The sequence below is a fragment of the Spinacia oleracea genome, chromosome 5 (genome assembly GCF_020520425.1).
Source record: "Spinacia oleracea cultivar Varoflay chromosome 5, BTI_SOV_V1, whole genome shotgun sequence".
Lineage (NCBI taxonomy): Eukaryota > Viridiplantae > Streptophyta > Magnoliopsida > Caryophyllales > Amaranthaceae > Spinacia > Spinacia oleracea.
The window spans coordinates 73646211-73669211 of NC_079491.1; the positions used below are offsets into that span (position 1 = coordinate 73646211).

Below are 23001 nucleotides of genomic sequence, written 5' to 3' on the forward strand. Positions count from 1 at the left end.
TCACTTGATCTCACTGAATTATTAACTTGTTAATTAATACTGAACCGCATTTATTAGACTTAACATAGAATGCATACTTGGACCAAGGGCATTATTTCCTTCAAATGACTCTATTTTTGGATAAGGACTCTAATCCTTGAAACGGATGGGTGAGATCCGGGCTCGGGAACGAAAATGCTTATTCGGAGAGCTTTAGAAATATTCAAGTACGTTGGCACAATATTGTTTCAAAAATAAACCCTAAGATTAGACTATGTGGGTTTGCAAATTAGGACAAAATAGAATTTCTAATTGTACGGTGGTCACTTTGCTTTAAAGATTGATTTAAGGAACCTAAGGCCGGTTTGTCCAAAAATATCTTCGTTAAGCGTGATGTAACCTTTGTATTTTGTTGTATTTAGCATGTTGGTGATGAAAGCGATAAAGCACATAAAGCAACATCACAATACTAAATAAAGTGCGGAATTAGTAAATACAAGACCCCCTAGAAAAGGACTAGGGAGTAGGTCCACATTGCCTAGAAATGGACTAGGCAAGTAAAGGTGCGGAATTGAAAGTGCGAAATTGAAATTGCGATATTGAAATTGCGGTATTGAAATTGCGGTATTGAAAGTGCGATATTGAAAGTGCGATATTGAAGTTGCGATATTGAAATTGCGATATTGAAATTTGTACTTGGGCACACTACAAGAAAAACCATTTATTGCAACGAGCTTTGGCAACGACTAAAATTTTGTTGTTGCAAATAATGCCAATGACAACGACAATAGACAAACGTTGCTAATGTTGTTGCGATATATGAAATTTTCATTTCCCTCCACGCCAAAATTAGCGCGGTAGTCTGTGAAAATTGGGGAAGTTATCTCACAATTACTTTCTCGTTGCAATAAAAAGTCCTATATGTACTGCAACAACAATGTTGGATGCGATTAATATTCCATAAATGGACAACAACCTTGTTGTTGCAAAATATTATAATAAAAATTAAAAATTAAATGACACAAAATATGAAATGTTCTGGAAGACCTATCTTTTATTCCCAATTGCAATTTCATCCCAAAAAACCATCGCACCCTAACTTTTCCCTCCACCGTCCTCTACCTTCCTCTCCACCCGCAGTTCTCTGTCGTTGATTCACGGCCTTCTTGAGTTCTCCACTGGTGTTTTTTCGACCTTCTCCAATTCTCCATTTTGAACTTCTAGATAAAAATCAGTTATCTCTAGTTTTTTCTTCAATGGTAATGTTTTTGTTGAGTATTTAATTTTTTTTAGCATAATGTGAAACAAATTACTCAATTATGTTAACTGAGTGGGTATTCCATTGATTTTTGTTTTGGGATTTCTTGTTTTGGTCTGATTGTTTCCAGGGAAGATGAATGAGCTAAGGTGTTGAAGAGTTCGATCTCTAGCAACTTTTTACCACACCGGTCAACAACTTGCAAACATCAGTACTTGTTTGTGAAATTCAGGTCTCAATTCTCTATCATATGTTCTCTTTCTTTGACATTGATGTTTGGTGGTTTTGTTTTAAATTATTGATTTTTAATAATGAATTTAATAGTTAGCTTATGGTCTTAAGGAGTTGATTATTTCAATTTAGTTAACTATTCATTTTATTGTGCATACGGGATTGCAAAGTTTTTAAATTGAGATTCAACAAATTGCTATTATAAACATATATATAGGTTTATTCATTAGATTTATTTTATGGATTTTTGTTGGTAATATAGGGATAAATGGGTGTGTATATAAGTTTTGTAAGTTAGAAATTTAAAGGTATAAGGGGTTGGATCTAGTTGTCGGTTGCGTGTTGTATATGAATGGTAGATTGTATGTGTGTGAAAGTTGACTGTATGTTTTTACATTTTGGCTTTATATGTAAAGAGAGGGTGCTTTGTTTGATGAGTAAATAGGCGACTGTATGAGGCTAACTGGTCTGTGGCGTATGAGAGTTGTATTGCTAGAAACTAGGTGGCTTACTCATGTGTGTGTGTGCGCGCGACACCGTATGTGCCAAGTTGAGGGTGTATTTTTGGCTAGGAATGGGCTGCTATGTGGCGTCTAGTAATGTTGTTTGTATTTTTCGGTTGACGTTAGGGGTTGTCCAGTCTACGCGAATACGAGGGTTGCATTGTACATTTGTACTACTTGATGTAAGAATCTTGTAGTAAAGGAGACTAGTGGGCTAATTGATTTGAGTTTTGACTGATGCTATTGAATGAAGTAATTTGCAAGATTGATTAGTGTGCTAACTCCTTTTAAATCTTCTATGAGTTTGCTGTTTTTTTTTTCCAGAAGTGGTAAAGTTCTAATATAATTCAAAAGAATAATAGTGAAAGAAATTGTAAGTAGACCTACATTGTCGTAGTGTGAACAGAACTAGCTTTAGATATGGTTCTTTTAAATATGTTTTATGCCCTTTTCTTCCCCTCATTTGATATGAATTTTTTAGTGACGTTTGGAAGGCTGTAGATTTTCGGTGCGGTGGTAATTGAATGGTGGCTTGCTGGTGGTAGTGGTCTTGTAGATGGTAGTGCAATGAATAGGGTGGCAGGCTAAGTTGGGTCTATTGGTAATTGATGACTTACAATAGTGGCTTGGTGGGGTTGTCGATATAATCGAGGTAGTGGAAGGTAGTAAAATTAAGGTTGTTTGATAGATATATAAAAGGTATTATTAAGTTTGTTATCCCACTTTATTGAACTAACGACATAACTGCTTTGACGTCTGATATTGTCGTGCCATCCAGGTATCATCGTGTCGCACGTAACGTCGCGTCAAGTGGACCTGTCAAGTAAGGCGACAGACGACAAGGCTTAGGCGACATAAGACCAGCGACAAGGCACTAACGACAAGGGAAGAACAACGCTCGAGCAAGTAAGTGAAGATAGGTCAAGATCCAAGCCCAGAAGCCCAACACAGGCCACGCCGTCATAAGATAGGAAAAAGTCCAAGCTTTGACCGAAGACTGCGGAGTTTGTTGAAGATGGGAAGGAGACGTGAGCAACGGCCAAGGAGAGATCCCTATCTTCCAGGGATTTTCCCAACCAATAGGGCCGTTGGCATTTGGCATATAAAAGCATAAGGAACAGCATAATGGAGGAGATACGTTAACTCAAGCACTCAAACTCTTAAGCTATCAAGTGTTTTAGCATTCATTGTTATATTCGAGATTTTCAGTATTGATTCTTAGAAAAAAGCATAAACAATCATATAGAATACTTAGTGGATTGATAGCCTCATAGCTATCCGCGGTTTTTTACCTTATTCCTGGGTTTTCCGCGTCAACACTTCTCTGTGTCGTGTCTCTTTATTTGTGTTATTAATTCTTTGCTTAGTTAGTGTCGATCCTAGCCGAAAGTCGCCTCCATACGAATTTTGGCATAAACAAAATTGATTAGAGTAAACGAGATACTCCATTAAAATTTAGTAATGGGCCGTTAGATATAGGTTAATGGAGGGAGTGGGTGAAAGAATGAAAGTTATTTAAACATTTAAAATTTTAAAGACGTTTAATTATTTTCCAAAATACTAACAAATCATAATTCTGATAAAAATATGGTTTATTTGTTTTAATTCGAGTAAATGAATATCTAAAGAGACCAAATTTCTTTGTCGTCTGGTTTATAATTTATTTTCTAAGAAACTACATTTCTTAGTTATATGGTACCTTTATCTAAGAAACCAATTGAGTGACATATATGGTTTCTTATTAGTGGTTCCTTAGCCCATTTTTGTTGTAGTGTGTGTTGGGTAAGGACAATGTAAGGTAAAACAGTTACCCAAAGTCTTATATGTGGCGCCCACACTCTCAATTGACAGTGTGGCGTGTTCACACTGTTTAACTTTACAACAGGGCCTAATTTGAAATAAGATATATTGCGATCATGGAGTAATGAGATAATCATATGTTTCCTGAATCAGCAGCAAGGCCATAATCATAGAGTATTGCTTTGATATAGGCTGTTGGTTCGATATATCCAGTAGAAACTTCGTTCCTTTTTTTCTTTAGATGTTTTTCCTTTTAGGAATTCTTTTATTGTAACTCATACTTTGATGACTAGTAACACACTAACACCTATAGGAAAAAAATACTAATTCTTTTAGGAATTGTTCCGTCAAATAGAATAATAGTAATTTATAAATAACATAATCAGTAGTGTAGAGTGATCTAAATTTTATGTTAGGTAAATGACGAATAATATACTTCGTAATAAGTAACTCAAAATAATACTAGTATGAAATAAAACTCCTTTTTGAATGAAAAAAAAATATCATCGTCCATGTACTAGTACGAGTATAATAATAACATAGAACAATATTGTAGTAACTCTAAGTATTATATTAAGTAACTCCTGTATGTCACAATAAGTAACTCAAAATAATAATATGGAAAATAAACCTTTTAAAAAATAATAGAAATATTACCCCTTAGTATTATAATATTATAATGGTAACTCTATTCATTAATAGAAAGATTCCACATAATTTAATAATAAATAAGGAATTTGTTGATTTATTATGTGCCCATTGACACATTAGAAAACCAATAAATTATATCTATTACTATTTTGGCAACATGTGCAAATTGTTCTTGTTGTTGTTGTTGAAGGAAATAATGCCCTTGGTCCAAGTATGCATTCTATGTTAAGTCTAATAAATGCGGTTAAGTATTAATTAACAAATTAATAATTCAGTGAGATCAAGTGAGCTGAATGCCTAGCTAGAGGCCGCTTCAGTTCAAGTGGAATTAATGATATTAATCCACAACTTACTCTTGACTGAACCCGTAGGGTCACACAAATAGTACGTAAACGGATCAAGTATTTAATGGCATTAAATACTCCATCTATGGATATTCGGAATCGACGGATCTTGGTTTCAGTGGGAGCTGAGATCGTCACAGGCAAGAAATGAATACTCCGGAAACGATGATATTGCCGGAATCGGAAATATGGATCGTATCGGAAATATAAATATTATCCAAGTCGTAGATGTTGCCGGAAACGGAAACATGGTACGTATCGGAAAATATTATCGGAAATGGAAATATTGCCGGAATCGGAAATATTGCCGGAAATGGAAATATTGTCAGAATCGGAAATATTATCGGAATCGGAAAATAATTCCGGAAACGGAAATATTAAATATTTGTTCGAAACGGAAATTGATTCCGGAATCGGAAATGTTAAATATTGTTCGTATCGGAAATGAATTCCGGAACCGGGAATTTAATCGGAAGCGTATCGTACGAATAAGCATCGGACGAGGCCTGCCGGACGAGGGCCCAGCACGAAGCCAGGCCATCGCCCAACAAGCCACACGCATCCAACAACACGCCAATGCCTCGACCAGGCCCAGTGCAAGGCCAGTCCCAGCCAAGGCTGGCGCGCGCGCACAAATGGGCTGCGGGCAGTGGGCCTGTGCGTCGTGCGCACAGCATGGGCCGCAAGGCTTGCGCATGGGCGTGCGATGCTCGTGCGGTGCGTGTGTACGTGCTATACGAATCCTAAAGCTATCAGAATTCGTGCATAGATTAAATCCTAATCCTAAAAGATTAAATTAATTATTTAGAGTTCTAATAGGATTCTAATTAATTAATTAGTATTCTAACAGGATTCGAAATCCTTTCCAAGGTTCTATAAATATATGCCTAGGGTCATAAATTTATACACAAGTTTTCAAGTATTCAAAGCTAGGATTTTTAAGCAGAAAAATCAGCCATAACTCTTGCCCATTTAGCCGAAAATAAGTAGTACCTTAACGGCGATTCTAGTTGGTCAATCTTAAGGCGGATCCGGACGTGCTGTGGACTATCTACGGAGGGACGACACTTGGAGTCCTAAAGACTTGTTCTTGTTCGGTTCGGGCGCAGCTAGGGAAGGCACGCAACAAAGAGTATGCATCTAAACTATGCTAAATGATTATGTGTAAATAATATGTTTTCCTGGCTTTATGGTTTTTCCGCATGATTTATGAATTGTCATATGTATCATAACCTAACAGTGGTATCAGAAGCCTCTTATTATTTTCATAATCTAAATTGCATGAACATGGTTAAATATTACAAATTTGCAAGAATTAAAAGGGGTGATTAATTTTCGTAATTGTTAATTAATTGCAAATTGCGTTTATTTAATTATACGTACGCAGTTTTTCGGCAGTTTCTTCGTTACTCATCCAAATCGAGTGATTTTTGTGTCAATTCCGCATGTAAAAGGCATTCTAAAATTTTGACAAAAATAGCGTTTTTCGGCCGAACCCAGAATTCTCAAATTCGAAGGCTAACTATGACTTTTCGGAGGTTTTAGTTTTCGAATGCAAAATTTCGTAAATTTAAGATGTTAAATTAAATATTTGCGATTCTTGTTGATAAATCTTGAATTTTTGATTGACCCACTGTATATGTTTAACAAGTTTGAATGCCTAGCCTTTTTAATTATGCAATCTAATTTGTAATTATGATTAATTTGTTGAAAATTAGAATAATTTAGAATTAATTTGATTTTCATAATTAATTATAATTTAATTAGATACCTATGATTAAAAACCACCATAAAAATTGTAAATTTATGTTAAATTTTAAATTTTTATGACCTAGACTTGAATCCATGTTAATCGGAAATCAATTGAATAATAAATTTTCAATTTTTTGCCCTAAAATTATGAAATTAATATTATTTATTAATTTGTCATTAATTTTGAATATAAATTTTAAATTTTTATGCGATTCGCTCATATAACTTGCACGCACAAAGCAATGGACGCTACGTGTTACCCTTAAGGGGTGTTGTATAGTGCGGGCATGTGACGACGAGCAAGGGAGCTCGTCGCCCATGCGGTACGAATGCAATGAGCAAGGCCATGGTGCACGAGCACAAGGCAGCAGCCCTGCCTTGTGTCGTGGGCTGTGTGCAATGGGCGAATGGGCGAGGGCGAGAGCAAGGCCGAGCAGTCGCGTGTGGGCAGCAAGCGAGCTGCGCCACAGCGCGCACTGCCTCGCGCAAGCGTGCGGAGCCTCGCGCGCAGCGAGCGCAAGCTCGTGTGCCACGAGTGCTACGCCCAGCGTCGATGCCTCGCGCGCAGCGAGCGCCAGCTCGCATACTGCTGCCTCGTGCGATGAGCCCAAGCTCGCGTGCGGGAAAGGCAGGCGCGCAGCGAGCGATGGCTCGCATGGATCGAGCGCTGGCGAGCGCGCGCAGCGAGCGATGGCTCGCATGGATCGAGCGCTGGCGAGCGAGCGCAGCGAGCGATGGCTCGCGTGCATCGAGCGCTGGCGCGCGCAGCGAGTACCAGCTCGCGTGATGCCTTGCGAAGGTGAGCAGCAGCGATGCGACGCAGCGCATGGGCTGCGCGCACATGGCCAGCGATGGCTGTGTGCGTATGGCCCATGGGCGTGCGTTGCGCGGGATTGTTGCGATGCGATTAGATCGTTTTGAAATTTTAATTTGACATTTTCAGTTTACGTAATTTTAATTAATTTTAAAATTAATGATTTAAATTATTTTTTTGGATTTTAATTTTGAATATTGTAATTATAATAAATTTTATTTATTCTAATTATTTTACTAAAATTAAAATTATGAATTAATTTAAATACGACTGAAATTAAATTAAACTTTTTGGATTCAATTATAAATTTATATGAGCTTTAAATTTTAATTAAATTTGTATGTTTCCGGTTAGACTAGAAATACATTTTTATGTTTAAAATTAGTAAAGCATATGAATTTATTGGTTTAAGTGGGAGCCCTTTTTAGTCATAAACTCTTGATTAGGTCTACAAATCCTTAAGGTTAAAACAACTTGATTAGAATTAATAAGGACTGAATAATTTGTAGATTATTGGTGCCCTTGATTAATTGCTGCAAATATTTACGTGATGCATAATGTGTTTTACTAACCAGCTATGTGGGCCATTCATGTTAATGAATGGGTGAATGGTATATATTGTATATGTACTGTTTTGCAGGTTATGAAGTGACTAGTATGGCCCAAATATGATAGAAAATATGGTCTGTGTACCATTAATTTGAATGTAATTGGTCTAAAGTACCAAAGTTGTTTTTCAATTCAAATATGGTTTGCGTACCATCAAATAGTTGTAATTAGTTTTAATTATAGCTTATTCTATTTGAAGAAAATGGTGCCTCCCACGGAGATTTTCAAGACGGACTTTGAAGTTAAAGCTTCAAGATGAAGTCGGGCCATCCTAGATCACATTTATCTTATGCATGTTTTAAGTTATTTATTGCTTTTAAATATGTCTTAAAATGCATGAGATCAAAAGCTTGATTATGTTGCATGATTAAGGATTTTAGTTCACTTAAAATCTAACCAACATAGTAAGAGCCTTAAGTTCCAAACTTAAAAATTGAGTTAAAAGGTGCCATGCCAAAATATACACTTGCTTGGATATCCTTTACATCAATCTAGTAATAGTTTTCGCTCAGCGAGGTGTTACTTATTGGTCCTAAAGGGGCAAGGTACACAAACAATTGTGAGTACATGTTAGTTTTGATGAAACTCAACGATATAAGTAAGGAGTCCTTTTATGTCGTGGCAAAATCGATAGGTTTACCTAATAAGTTCTTAGACGTACCTATCAACCAAGAGTAGTTTCTAGACTATTAGCAAAAGGTTTTTGCTTACCTAAGATGTTTTAGGATTAAGTCGACAAACTGTGCTTAGTTCTTCAATGATTTTAGGATCTTGGAATCATTTTATTCACACCTGCCGGAACACATAATTCGAATAAAATGCTAATGACTTGTTTAAATTGCATGATTGTTTTCATTTTCAAGTTATTATTCATGATAAATGTTTAGACATTGCATGCTTCAATGAATGTTTTAATTATTGTTTATAATTAAATATCTTGCACTGCGGTAAATCCTTTTAGAAAGGTAACAGTAAATTTCTTCGATTGGTAGTGAATCCAAAAACGATTCACGGAAATGAGAGTAAATGAGCAATTTAAATGTACGTTTCTTTTAATGACTTTTATGGTTGTTTTCGAGTATTAAAATCGAATGGCAAACCAATTGGTGCTTGTGAATTCAAAATACACTGTAGTTTTGAGATCATAAAGCATTGAGTTTAATACGCTCAGCTTTACCAATGGTTAACAACCTAATATCTTTGTCCATTTAATTCTCGAATGAGTCTAGTCCCTAGACATTCGAATAGATCAATGCTTAGAGAACTTTAGAAGCTTCTGGTAAGATCATCTAGTTGAAACTTAATATTCAACATAAATTAAATGGTAAGAACCTTGTTGGGGTGACATTGGACATGTCTAACAAAGTATAAAAGTCAACACTAAAGAATTCAAATTCTTAAGACTATAAGAAAGGGTACAAGAAATAGGAAAACGAGGAACAAATGAAAGGATTCCGTTTCTACCTATAAGTTTATGTTCAAAGAGAAGTGACCTAGCAATCAAACTTCCTTGGTATCATATACCGCTTGAGGTTCTTACTTCGGTAATAACTCAAACAATGGAAGCTAGGATACACTAATGACCTACAAGTGGGAAATGAAGCATGTCAAATGCTACATTAGTTGTAGGGTCATCTAGTTTGTTTTAAGTCCTTTCAAAGGCTGGAACTTAATGGCTATTTTGTTCCATAATCAACATACCTAAATTTCTGTTTTCAAACACAGAAAGACTCACATTCAAGAAAAACAAAACAATGTTTGTTGTTTGTTTGAATGAAATGGTCAATTACAGGTTGACTCAATATGCTTGATTAAAACAAACAACTCTTTAAAGAACTTTACTAGGTTCAAATCAACCCCTTGATTTGAGTTCCACTAATCTTTGGCATTGTTGCTTAGACCATATCAACAAGTTAACATTCAAAAGCTCTATTTTGATGGACTTTTGAAAGTTCATTGATTTCTAGATCAATTTAAGACGACTAGTCTTACTTGTTGAAAGTAACAAAAGATATGAACTATTGTTAGAACGCCTAGACAATAGAGTTCAAAGCTAAAGAAAGATTTTATGACTTTATTATTTCACATGGATTTGAGTGAACATAGGTTTATTTACTCAAATGTGATATAAGTTGAATCTGTTTGGCTAGTTCAAAGATTCAGAAGTATAAAATCCACTTGGCAAGAAATCATAAAGATCTAGGTTAGATCATGTTGATGATTACTTGAGACCAAATATGATCATCAATGATTGTGTGTTGTAATTTCACAATCTAGGTCCATAAGATATGGCATATCTTAGTTGGGATAATCGAAGTCAATTAGTACTTGATTCGATCAATGATGAATCATAAAGACTTTTTCCTATAATTTCTAAAACAAAATGCTCAACTACCACCAAACTAAACCAAATTCGTCAAAGCTATTGAAAAATAATTTTAGGATATCTTTTCAATTATATATATCTAAAGAGTTGCTAAACTCAGTGGGAGCTTAGTGTTTGTTATTCAACAAACTAAGGCCCAAGTCTAGATATATGTTTCATTGTGATTTATTCAAATGAGACACAAGGGTGTTGTTTCAAATGACCACGAATTTTTGAGAACATAATGTTTGTTTGCTCGAAATAATGTCCTTTTGGAGATTCGTTTCCAAAATGACAAGTGGGAGAAAATAGACCTCGAAAGTCTTCGAGGCGAACAACAAACATAAACGGACATTCCGGAGGCTTTTCGAAGTGCTTCAGAAAATCCGAGCTTATTCTTTAAAGACTTTAGAAGTGGCTTTAAAGAATAGACATCTCTTAGAAGACTTTACAAGTGCTTCAAGGAGAACAGAATATTCAAAGGACTTTCAAGTGGCTATTGATATTCTATTGTTTGATGTTCTATACCCAAGTAGGCATAGAGTTCAGGTCCACTGAATCTATGCGATTCTTCTATTAGATAGTGAAGAAACCTACAACTTGCAATCAAACTATTATCATGTAGGTTAATGAGTTTGTGACCTGTAAGAAAGCTATGACGAAACCCAGATTCCCTAAAATGGTTAGAGGCCATATATAGACTCAATGTTTTAAATGGTTAGAGGCCATAAAACATACTCAATGTTTTGATGACAAAATTGAAATTTTGTTGATTTGCAAGAATAGTTTCACACCTATTGGTTGCAAGTTTGTTTTAAGGATAAAAACCATCAAACATGGAATTGTGTTCACACACAAAGCTAGATTAGTTGCTAAAGGTTACAAGAAAATTCATGGCATGGATTGTGTTGAAACCTCATGCATAATCGTAATGCTCAAGTCTATAATTCAAGCAATGATTGCATATTGGTACATATAGCAATTGGATGACAAAACGTATTCCTCAATCAAATGTTGGAATAAACTATGTACATGGATCCAAATAAATGCTTGAAAAAGAAAGCTAGCTTATAGAATCTAAGTACAGATTTAAGCAAGCAATTGGGAATTGGAATTGTATTTTAGTGAAGCTAATAAATATTTTAGTTTCATAAAATATACATGATTCTTATAGATATATAAGAAGTTTAGTGGGAGTACGTAAAACTTAATTGGCCCTATGTGTATCACACACATATCTCTCTATTGTGAAATAACATTCAAATGCTAATGACTTAGATTTGAAATTATTCATCAATGACGGACCATGGCGAAACTTAGTACATACTGGGTATTAAGATCTGGTTACAAAGATCTTATAATATTGTTTTAGGTTAAGTAATGGAATTTACTAAATCAAACACGAAAGACTCCATTGGAGATATTCGACCCATATGAATAAATCTAAGTAAAGGATGTTTGAACTATGTATAAGCATTTACTAAGTTAAACATCAAAGAATCTAAGTAAGATTCTTAACCTATATTATATGTCAAAGAATTTAGCTGGATTTAGTATCAACTGAAACTAGATGAGCTAAAGTTACATGAATAGAATTCAAGTGGGAATGATTCTGCAAAAGAATTTATCATGTATGATATAATCTGAGGATCGCCAAAACGTATCGTATGGCTTTAGGCATAACGAACATATACCAATCTCTATTGATCTAAGTGAAGATCAACTAGATTGAGATCAAGAATACTTATGGTACTTGAAAAGGTACATAGGAATAGTTCTTACTTCAAGGAAATAAAGATATGCTAAATATTGATGCTACACGCATAAACACTGGCAAAGGATCAAGCAAGATCCCTTTGGAGTTAACCATTGACAAGGACGAGCTATAGAGCATCGTGTTTTGAAATGGCAACATGGATTGGAGACCATGAGTTGTTGCGTGGGAAATTAAATATTAATTTCTATGTTCTAAGATACAACTGGAAAGTCTTCCACATATCTGTGAACTGCTTGGATAAGCAAATCCAAATAAAGCATCACTAGCAACCTAAACAGTTGAAGTAAAAGTACTTATTGCCTAAGAAGCAATAAAGCAGAGTTGTTTATATTAATGAGTTCTTCATTGAACTTGGGAAGATCACATGTCTGTTGACTTAATGGTTCTTCATTGCAAAATGCGTAGTACCACTAATATAGCAAGAAAGACTAGATCACAAAATAAACATACTCAAAAGATCTTATCATCATATCTCGAAGAACATTCGATGAAAAGGATATTAAGATTGGCAAAGCATGATAACTAAAACTATGCAACAAGTGAGAAGCAACACTTACATTGTAGCACTGGAAATCAAGCATAGCTTTGAATTCCATGAACTGTTTTAAAGATGGGTTTGAGGCCCATGGTTGTAAAACAATGGGGTTGAACATTTATCATATATGAAATGTATTTTCATATTCCATTTAATCTTGGTTTAGTATTAAATGATGAGTCCCTTCAATTTGACGATATATTCAAGATAGACTGTCAGGACCAGTCCTGTGACTAAGAAATGTCTATCAAGTGAACTTGAATGTCAAAGGTTGAAAATGGTCCCTAGTCGGAGTTTTTTATAAAATTGGACGCATAGAAAATGTTAGACGATTAGAATGCAAGATGACTAGTAGTTCTGTTTCTTGAACTATGTGGACATGGCAATGTCATAATCGTTTGCATAGATACTTACTTTGGGAAGACTAGTATCGGACAAGACCTATGAAACTTTACTGTAAGAGATGAAAATCTGTCATAAGTAAATTTCATTAAAATTATTAGACACTAAATCCTCAATACCTGAGTGATTTGAGATTACTTGTTTGAGAACTGGTTGCTTTGACGTTGACCAACCGTCGCACCGTAAAAGGAGGCTATAAAGGCAACGCTCAGGTAATCACCTATCAAACGAAGTCTAATCTCAAGATCGCAAGATTGGGATTGTCCTCCCATAAATCGGGATGAGATGCTTAAAAGTTGTACAAGGCCACTCGGAGAACTAGAAACTGTGAAATGCATGGCCGTGCTCGGATGAATCATAGGCTATGATTATCTGTTTATTTGATCAGTTGAACTCTGAAACCGAGGAACACCTCTGGACATAATAAGGATGACAACTCTTACCTTATGTTCAAGAGCAAGCATCGAGCGACAAAGGAATTAGGAAATGCACACTTGTCCCTAAGGACAAGTGGGAGACTGAAGGAAATAATGCCCTTGGTCCAAGTATGCATTCTATGTTAAGTCTAATAAATGCGGTTAAGTATTAATTAACAAGTTAATAATTCAGTGAGATCAAGTGAGCTGAATGCCTAGCTAGAGGCCGCTTCAGTTCAAGTGGAATTAATGATATTAATCCACAGCTTACTCTTGACTGAACCCGTAGGGTCACACAAATAGTACGTAAACGGATCAAGTATTTAATGGCATTAAATACTCCATCTATGGATATTCGGAATCGACGGATCTTGGTTTCAGTGGGAGCTGAGATCGTCACAGGCAAGAAATGAATACTCCGGAAACGATGATATTGCCGGAATCGGAAATATGGATCGTATCGGAAATATAAATATTATCCAAGTCGTAGATGTTGCCGGAAACGGAAACATGGTACGTATCGGAAAATATTATCGGAAATGGAAATATTGCCGGAATCGGAAATATTGCCGGAAACGGAAATATTGTCAGAATCAGAAATATTATCGGAATCGGAAAATAATTCCGGAAACGGAAATATTAAATATTTGTTCGAAACGGAAATTGATTCCGGAATCGGAAATGTTAAATATTGTTCGTATCGGAAATGAATTCCGGAACCGGGAATTTAATCGGAAGCGTATCGTACGAATAAGCATCGGACGATGCCTGTCGGACGAGGGCCCAGCACGAAGCCAGGCCATCGCCCAGCAAGCCACACGCATCCAACAACACGCTAATGCCTCGACCAGGCCTAGCGCAAGGCCATTCCCAGCCAAGGCTGGCGCGTGCGCACAAATGGGCTGCGGGCAGTGGGCCTGTGCGCCGTGCGCACAGCGTGGGCCGCAAGGCTTGCGCATGGGCGTGCGATGCTCGTGTGGTGCGTGTGTACGTTCTATACGAATCCTAAAGCTATCAGAATTCGTGCATAGATTAAATCCTAATCCTAAAAGATTAAATTAATTATTTAGAGTTCTAATAGGATTCTAATTAATTAATTAGTATTCTAACAGGATTCGAAATCCTTTCCAAGGTTCTATAAATATATGCCTAGGGTCATAAATTTATACACAAGTTTTCAAGTATTCAAAGCTAGGATTTTTAAGCAGAAAAATCAGCCATAACTCTTGCCCATTTAGCCGAAAATAAGTAGTACCTTAACGGCGATTCTAGTTGGTCAATCTTAAGGCGGATCCGGACGTGCTGTGGACTATCTACGGAGGGACGACACTTGGAGTCCTAAAGACTTGTTCTTGTTCGGTTCGGGCGCAGCTAGGGAAGGCACGCAACAAAGAGTATGCATCTAAACTATGCTAAATGATTATGTGTAAATAATATGTTTTCCTGGCTTTATGGTTTTTCCGCTTGATTTATGAATTGTCATATGTATCATAACCTAACAGTTGTTGATGTCTTATTGTCTGCTTTGTTTATTTGATTATTTTACTATACGTTTATAATTAGTAAAAATGATTATTTTACTCATGTTGATGTAGACATGAGCAGTTAAAAATGAGTTCTTCTTTTTCCTAATACATGAGTAATATGGTTAATTACTAGAAACCAATGTGGAACACTTCTTCCAATCTTTAGTACACTTAGAAAAATAAATAAAAAGGAATAGTCGGTTTTGTTATTCATCTTGTATATTTTACGTGTAAATGATAATTGAATACTATTTTTAGATATGCCTTTGCAAGTGAGTTGATATTCATCCTCGATATATGTCTTTTTTTTAAGTAACTAGTCATTTGCTTACATGAGTCTCCTGAATATCAAGATATTTTTCAATTTTTCTTTATGATATAATATTTTATTAATATAAATGCTTTTTTTTAAATTAGGAAATGGCTTTGAATAAGGCATGGATGACACTAAGAAATCGTTCATCCTCTAATTATGTAAAAGGTATTGACGGATTTTTAAATTTTTCCTTTTCAAATGTTAGAGAAGAGGATAGAGAAACCGTGACTATTAGGTGTCCTTGTAATAAATGTCGCAACATATTTTTTAAAAACAAATGTGAGGTAAGATTAGACTTGCTTAAGTGGGGAATGTATGAGAACTACACCTTCTGGGAATTTCATGGAGAAACATCTGATAGTGCCGAGGAAAATAAGAATGAGCTTGATGATGACGATGATAATGAATTTACTATGCTACAAGATGCTTGTGGTGTAGCTGGTATGAATTTAAGGGAAGATTCGCATAATGATAATGAGCAGATTCCTCAAGGACCTAATGAAAATGCGAAAAAGTTTTATCGACTCCTAAAAGAATATGAAGAGCCACGTAAAAAATTTTAATATCTGGTTTATTAATGTGCTTTGTATTATAGTATTTTACTTGTGAAAGGAGAAGAAGCAATACGTAAAAGATGCCTAGAAGAGGAGGAGGCAAGAACACGGGTAATCGTAGCATTCCACCTCGTAGCATTGCGCCTGGAAGACTTCAAACTATTAATCAACTAGCTCGATTCAACTTGTGTAACAAGCAGGATGGAGCTCGCATAGTTGAAAAAGGTAAAAAAAACTGCAATCCATCTTAACTATCTTTTTATTGACACTATTATTTTTTATGTCAAAATTCATGTTCATTAATGAAGGAGTGAAGACAAAGTCTACGGTTGCTGTTCCAAATAAGCATAATGGTCATCCACTGGGTGAATTTGATAGAGATGTTGTTGACATTGTTTGAAGAAGTAAGGATTCATACGCCACTCCTTTTTTTTAATTCGACGTTAGAGAATGCTCGACTATTTTATGTTTCTTTCTAAGATTTAAAAAACTAGTTACCTAATTATATAGATTTGGATCGACAACGAGCAATGTCTACTGTGGTGAACAAGGAAACGGAGTGTCCAAATCTTATTCACGATCATGTAGATCATACAAGCCATGATTCGCTTAATGTTGAAGATGTTGAAACAAATGATTGTGAATCCCAAGGTTTTGTTGCTTCAATAGGTAACTATGTACTAGTAAAGATGTTCTACTTCTTAATACTTATATATCCTTGTATTTAGGTTCACAAATACAAGCATGTGCACATATTTTTGTTACAGGTCAAATGGCCAAGAGAAAGAGAACAAGTAAGTTAGCTGCTAGAGTTGCTACAGCCTTGCAAGTGAATGAAGCAGCAAATACAAAGCCGACGGAGGAAAACTTGAATCAAGAAGAAGAGCAACAAGGAAACGGAGCCTCGACTCATTCAGATGTACTAGGGTGCAATACAGAAACTCAAGGTACAAATTTGTGGCATAAAAAAATTGGATATTGGTGATGGTAATAATTATTTTTATAACAAGTTTTTGCACTTGTCATGTGACTAGCTACAAGCCAGACAAGGGGAAGAGGTAATAGAGGGAAGTATAAGAGTTACGTCGTTGATATGAAAATTAAAGGGAAAGGTTCAAAACTAACTATTGAGATTCCGGATGAAATTGATCGAGCAATTGGAGAAAATGCAAGACACTTGGTGAACGAGTGTGGGCGTATTGTGAGGACAAAAGCTCCGTTGCATGTTAAAAGCTGGAAAGAAGCATTTTCAATTGCTGGTGAAAGCATGTGGAAAGAGATACAGGTAATATATGCATATCTTCATATTCTTAGATTGTTTGGTTGGTAATACCTCGTGCCTATTTTATGTATGCGCGCACCCATTACATTTCCTTTATTTAGTTAGGCCATGCATTTCAAATCTTGTACACGTGTTGAAAATATTTGGCTGAATAAAATGTTGAATTCTGTCATGTAGGACAAGTTTCAAATTGTCGACTCAAGTCAGGAGTTGAAGATGTATGCTTTTGTTGTAGATACCATGCAACGCCTGTATAGGTTGTAGAAATGTCGGTTGCACTACTACTATAAAAGTCCCAAATGTGGAAAAACCGATGATGAACGCTTAAAAAATCCGCCTCCTGACTTACCCCTTAACCAATGGAAGTACTGTGTAAATCATTATGCATCCCCAGAATTTAAGGTAGTTAATATTTATAGCACATCTTTCCACCATTTCCATGCTTTAAATTTAATTGATTTTACCAACACATATATGTAGCTGGTAAGCACAAGGAATTCCAAAAATCGTTGGTCTGCCAAGAGATGTAAGCATACAACTGGAAATTTAGCATTTGTTGAAGTGGAGGATATATTGGTAAGACTTCATGCACCAATTAGTTAGCTAGAATACACAAGCTCTATGCATTAATATAATCACAAAACTGACTTGTGATGTGTTAGACAAAGGAGAACAAAAATGTGAAGCCTTCTGCAGATGTGATATGGCTAATTGAGCACATACATTACAATAATCAAGGCGAACTAGAATGGGCAGATGACACACGTTCTAAAGAAATTCATGTACTTGAGATAGATATATCTATTAACCTATATTTATTATTAGGTTGTTTATTATCTTTTATAATTTACTTATGTCAACATTTCTGTTTTTCGTTGCTTTTATAGGATAAACTAAAAGAATTTGTTGCTACTGTTGGAGATTCTATGACACAAGAAGAGATACTAATTCTAGTTTTGGAGCCAAGGTCAGGATACATTCGTGGAAAAGGAACTGCTTTACGCAGTTATTCTAGAGGAAAACAACAATTGGAGCAAAGAAAACTTGTCCAAAAACAACAAGAGAAAATACAAGAACAAGAACATAGGATCAAGGAGCTGGAAGATAGCCAACGAAGGCAACAACAAGAGCTTGAAGAATACAAAGCACAACAACAGGAAGCTATGGAGGCTTTTAAACAAGAGCTATTGCAGCAGCTCACAAATATATGAATCTAGTAAAGAACTACCAGGTAAATATGGATTTTTAGTTATTTGTATCTTATTATCTCCTACATTTTACTCGTATATGTGCTTAAATCATGGTGGAAAATTATAGAAGTTCTTGGGCATTTAATTGAGAGTGGTAAGTTCAATGTTCAAATTTTAAATCTTTGCTGGAAAACTTTCTGACTTTATAAATGGTAATTATCCGTGTTCATTTTATACATGGAAGAATGAAAAAATGTTCCCCGTGATTGTAATTAGTAATGATTTTTTCATAACTTTCTTCTAGTTTTGAGGTGCTAATTAATGTTGGAGGGATGAGTTTATTTGAGATGCTTGATATTAGATACTATTGCTAACTCTCATAATGCTTTACATTCTTGATTAAAAAATGTTGCATCCTACATAGAGTGAAATATTGAGTTGTGTATTATATTTAGTATTCATCTAGTACAATAAATCCATCTTGACATGAAAGGGTATGAAAGCCATTTCCCCCTTTTAGTTAATATAAACTTGTGTTAACTTTATTTCATTTACTTAGCAAAGCTAGTAAATAAGGGTTAAGTCTGAATGTTAGTTTTGTCTTCTAGGTGCAATTAGATTTAAGTTTTTAATTTCTTGTTAGATAATATAATTGTTCCAGATATGCTTTTATTATAAATGGTTGTTTATCCTTGATGGCAAAGTTAAAATAACAAGTTATGTGGTGCTAAAGGGGCTTTTAATTTCGGAACCTATAACACATGTATCTTTGGTTGACAACCCAGTCTATAACAGAAAACTTCGTATTGCTTCCACATTTGATCAACACTTGGTAAATCCTTCACTAAGACATAAATCGTACCAGTACTATAAATGCTCATGTTTTTGCTTGTATCTAAACTCACTTGATTGTCATCGAATAATAATGTACTTGTTTAATCTCCTAAATTTACTGTACATGTACTGTCTGATTTTGTGCCTAAATAATGTAGGGAATCTTCAAAATTTAATACTTGTATTCTAATATTTGTTCACACTGCAGATTTGCAATTATATTCTCACCCAGGGATGTGCTTTCTCTTCAAATTTCAAGGTCCTCTTGACATGGATATTTGCTTATGAATGTCTACGATGTAGTTTTTTGGAGCCTCCCAACAACAATTGTTATGAATTTTTGGGTATGATATGGAATGTGTATTTTTGGATGTTGAATGTCCTGGGTTATATTTTTGGATGTGGAAGGTCATTGGCTGTATTTATGGATATGGAATGTCGTTAGCAGTTTTTTGGATATTGAAGGTCCGATGTATTTTGGATATTAAAGGCCCTTGGTGAAGCTATGCCATCTTTTTTGGTCATGCTTGCACCTATGATGTATTAAACATGTTTTTAAATTTATATATAATTGGATGATATATTATAATTACTTGGTGAAATTGTATTTTGGAATACATTGAGCAGGAGGATATGATAGATTGAATGAACTTTGTTCTAATAGAAAAATGTTTTGTTACTAATAGCAAAACTAAATTTACTGCAACGACTTTAGTTGATGCCAATAGTATGATATTTTGTAACGACTACAGTTGTTTCTATAGAGTAGGGGTTATTGCAACGACAATGGTGTTGCTATAAACTGTGATTGCAACGACTTTTTCATTACAATACATAGTAATCTAATTTAGGACTAACATACATTTTGCAACGACAATTGTTTTGCAACAACATTAGTCGTTGTCATAAACATACTTTTTGCAACAAAAATTGTGGTTGCAAAATCTTTCGCTACGGGCTTACCCGCAACAACCATGCAACGACATATTTTGTTGCAAAAAATAACTATCGCAACGACTAATGTACTTTTGCAACGACGTCAGTCGTTTCCATAAATGGTTTTTCTTGTAGTGGCAGATGAGATTCGAACGCCAAGCGGCTCCTTAAAAATAAGTGTGCCCGACAAGAATTCAAAGCCAAAATTCTCAACTTGGGAGAGGTTGATCAACCCAAATGTCCTAGATTTTGCATATTGAACTTGAAATTGAAAGCTTGAATATTGAAAGGGTTGAATTTGAAAAGATTGAAACTTTGAACTTGAAATGTTTGAAATTTGAAAACTTGAACTTGTATGTTGAAATTTGAAGACTTGAACTTGTATATTGAAAAATGGAGTTTTGAATCTCAAAAGATTAAACCTTTAAATGCTAAAAGGTGTCATCTTTGATTACTCCATGCTTTAAGGTGATTCTAATTCAAAGAGATGAATGCAAGCAACTTTGAACATCCTTGAATATTGAAATTTTGTATTTTGTATTTTGAAAAAGTTTGTATTTTTTGAAAAAGCATGTATGATTGTTGCAAGTGGTGTTTTTTATGACAAAAAAGACACCAACTTGCTAATCATTTGAAATCAAAATAGCATGATTAATTGAAAGGGGATTCGGATTTACCTAGTTAAGCTTAGGCTCGAGCTCCCAATTGCTCTTGAATTTAGGACTTTTTGTATGTGTTTTGAAGAGTTTTGAAGTTTGTATTGTGAGGAGTAATGTCGAAATTACGACGTTATGTGTGTTGTGCTCCCCCTTTTTTCGATAGAAATGAGGGGTATTTATAGGAGGGAAATGGTGCAAAACGCCAGCACACGCCAGCGCCTGGCGCCAGGCCAGCGCTGGGCGCTGCTGACGTGGGCTGAATGCCGCCAAAAAGGACGGAAAGATGTCGTCCTTGATTTGTCTTGTATGGGTGTACCTTCGTACGAATAGTACGATGTTTGGCACGTAGTGTTTTCTTGGAGGTTAAGGCTTGAATTTGCGTCTAAAAATAAACCTTTCTCGGGTTTTTGAATTCCGGTTTTACGGGACGGGGCCTGGCATGCTCGGTTTTGTGGGTCGGCGCCCGAATTTGACTTGCCTTATATGATTTTGAGTGGAAAAGGCCTAGTAAGACCAATGGGATGGTCCACTAGTTGAGTTTGAACTTGGATTTTGAAATTGCATTTTGGAAGTTGTATTTTGTACTGTGTTCCGGGAGGGGAACGACCTCGGGGATTGGATTTTGGACTTTGGATTTCGGAGGTATTCTTAGCAATTGGGATTTCCGCCTGGAGTTACTCCAATCGCCTAACAAGGATAATGGTTTCATCATCATCCCAAAGGGGAGACACAAATTAGGTATCTATTTGAATTTTTGAATCTTGAATTTTGAACTTTGACACCCGGAGTTAATCCGTTGGGATTTGCTTTGCTGGGGATAAGAGCTTTTTACTGGCCCTTAAAATTTTGAACTTTGACTGACTTTCCCGGAGCTTAGGTTCGTTGGGAGTTGGGCGCCTGAGTCGTTGTATTTTTTGGACTTTGTATTCTTGAAATATTCATCTGTTTGTACTTGGAGATACAAGTGTATACCCGTATTTTCGACGGATGGTTCGATGCGACGTTTGATGCTTGGTGCGGAAGACCATAGCAGCAAAGGGCGTGCAATCAACACGGGAGACCGCGCGCGGCAGACCTGCGCATGCAGCAGGTCAGCGCTGGGCGCTGGTGCGGTGCCTAGCGCTGGGCTGCACTATATAAGTGCCCTCTTGCCGTGCCATTTTTAGGCACATTCACTTGAAATTTTTGCTTCTTTTCTCTCAAAGATCGACTAGCTTCTCCCCTTGGTCTTGTTCTTGCCTTGTCCATGTAAGTTTTTCATGTTTTTTGCTTATGAAATAACTCTAGGATTGCATGTAGTTTGATCTTCTCGTACTTTGAAATGATGCTTGTATGCTTAAGCTTCTTGAATCTTGTAGAAAACTGTTTGATAGCCACTTGAACTGTTGGAACTTGTACTTTTGAATTTTTGAACTTGTATCCACTTCGGCACGGATAGCCTAGGCGTTGATGTAGAGCATTTATACCTGCTTTGGCGTGGATAGCCTAGGCGTTGGTGTAGAACTTTGAATACCTGCTTCGGCGTGGGTAGCCTAGGCGTTGGTGTAGAACTTGTACCTTGAGCTAGAGGTCCACTGGGGATTTTGTTTTAATTTAAATTTTTTGACTTTGTTTAGGCTAGTATAGGATAGCCCCCAGTTTAGAATTTTGATACTTTGTATGCTACTTGATTTAGTATGCCTCGTCACACTCGGAGAAAGCTTGCTGAGTTGTATGTGGTTCGAGCTGCTGAGGAAGATGCTTCGGATGATGAAGCGGCTGCAATAAATGCACCAGGTGGGGGTATGGTTCCCCGGGATGCGCCCGCTTTCCTGGTGCTGGTTGGACCCCTTCCGACCTAGTGTTTCGGCCGGATTGGCACTTGTCTCAGCGGCCTCGCGCTGGCATGGTGAGTCTTGTACTGTGTTTCAAATTTGTACTTTGTGTTTGTATAGGGTTTGAGCTAACTCGTTCACCTGTAGGCCGACGGAAAGCCGTTCCGTACTTACTGGTCCTTGGTGGAGGTTCAGAGGGCCTTTAAGGCTCTCCATGCTGATGAGGAGGCTATGGGGATTTGGTCGCAGATGGGGCTGACCGATTTCTGGCGCACCATGGGAGGTTCCTCAAGGAGAACGGGGAATAAGAACCGTTTGTGGGTGTTGTTAGAGTTGTGGTGGGATACCACCAACACTTTTCACATGGCATGGGGGGAGATTACTATTACCCCTCTTGAGTTTGCTATGATTACAGGTCTTCCTTTTTCTGAAAGGAATGTGACCTTCGATTCTG

General features: G+C 36.3%; 1 protein-coding gene and 1 long non-coding RNA gene across 2 annotated transcripts; both read left to right on the plus strand.

Annotated features, from left to right (window-relative positions):
- The first annotated feature begins 938 nt into the window (after nt 1-938).
- Nucleotides 939-3290, plus strand: LOC130461487 (uncharacterized). Its single transcript, XR_008921753.1, has 3 exons — nt 939-1238; nt 1368-1469; nt 2750-3290. It is a non-coding gene; the product is annotated as an uncharacterized lncRNA (long non-coding RNA).
- Nucleotides 3291-16332: 13042 nt separating this feature from the next.
- On the plus strand, nt 16333-17296 carry LOC110777049 (uncharacterized). Its single transcript, XM_056829238.1, has 3 exons — nt 16333-16501; nt 16600-16779; nt 16867-17296. The coding sequence occupies exons 1-3, from the start codon at nt 16363-16365 to the stop codon at nt 17160-17162; spliced, it is 615 nt and encodes a 204-aa protein (XP_056685216.1). The 5' UTR covers nt 16333-16362; the 3' UTR covers nt 17163-17296.
- Nucleotides 17297-23001: the final 5705 nt, after the last annotated feature.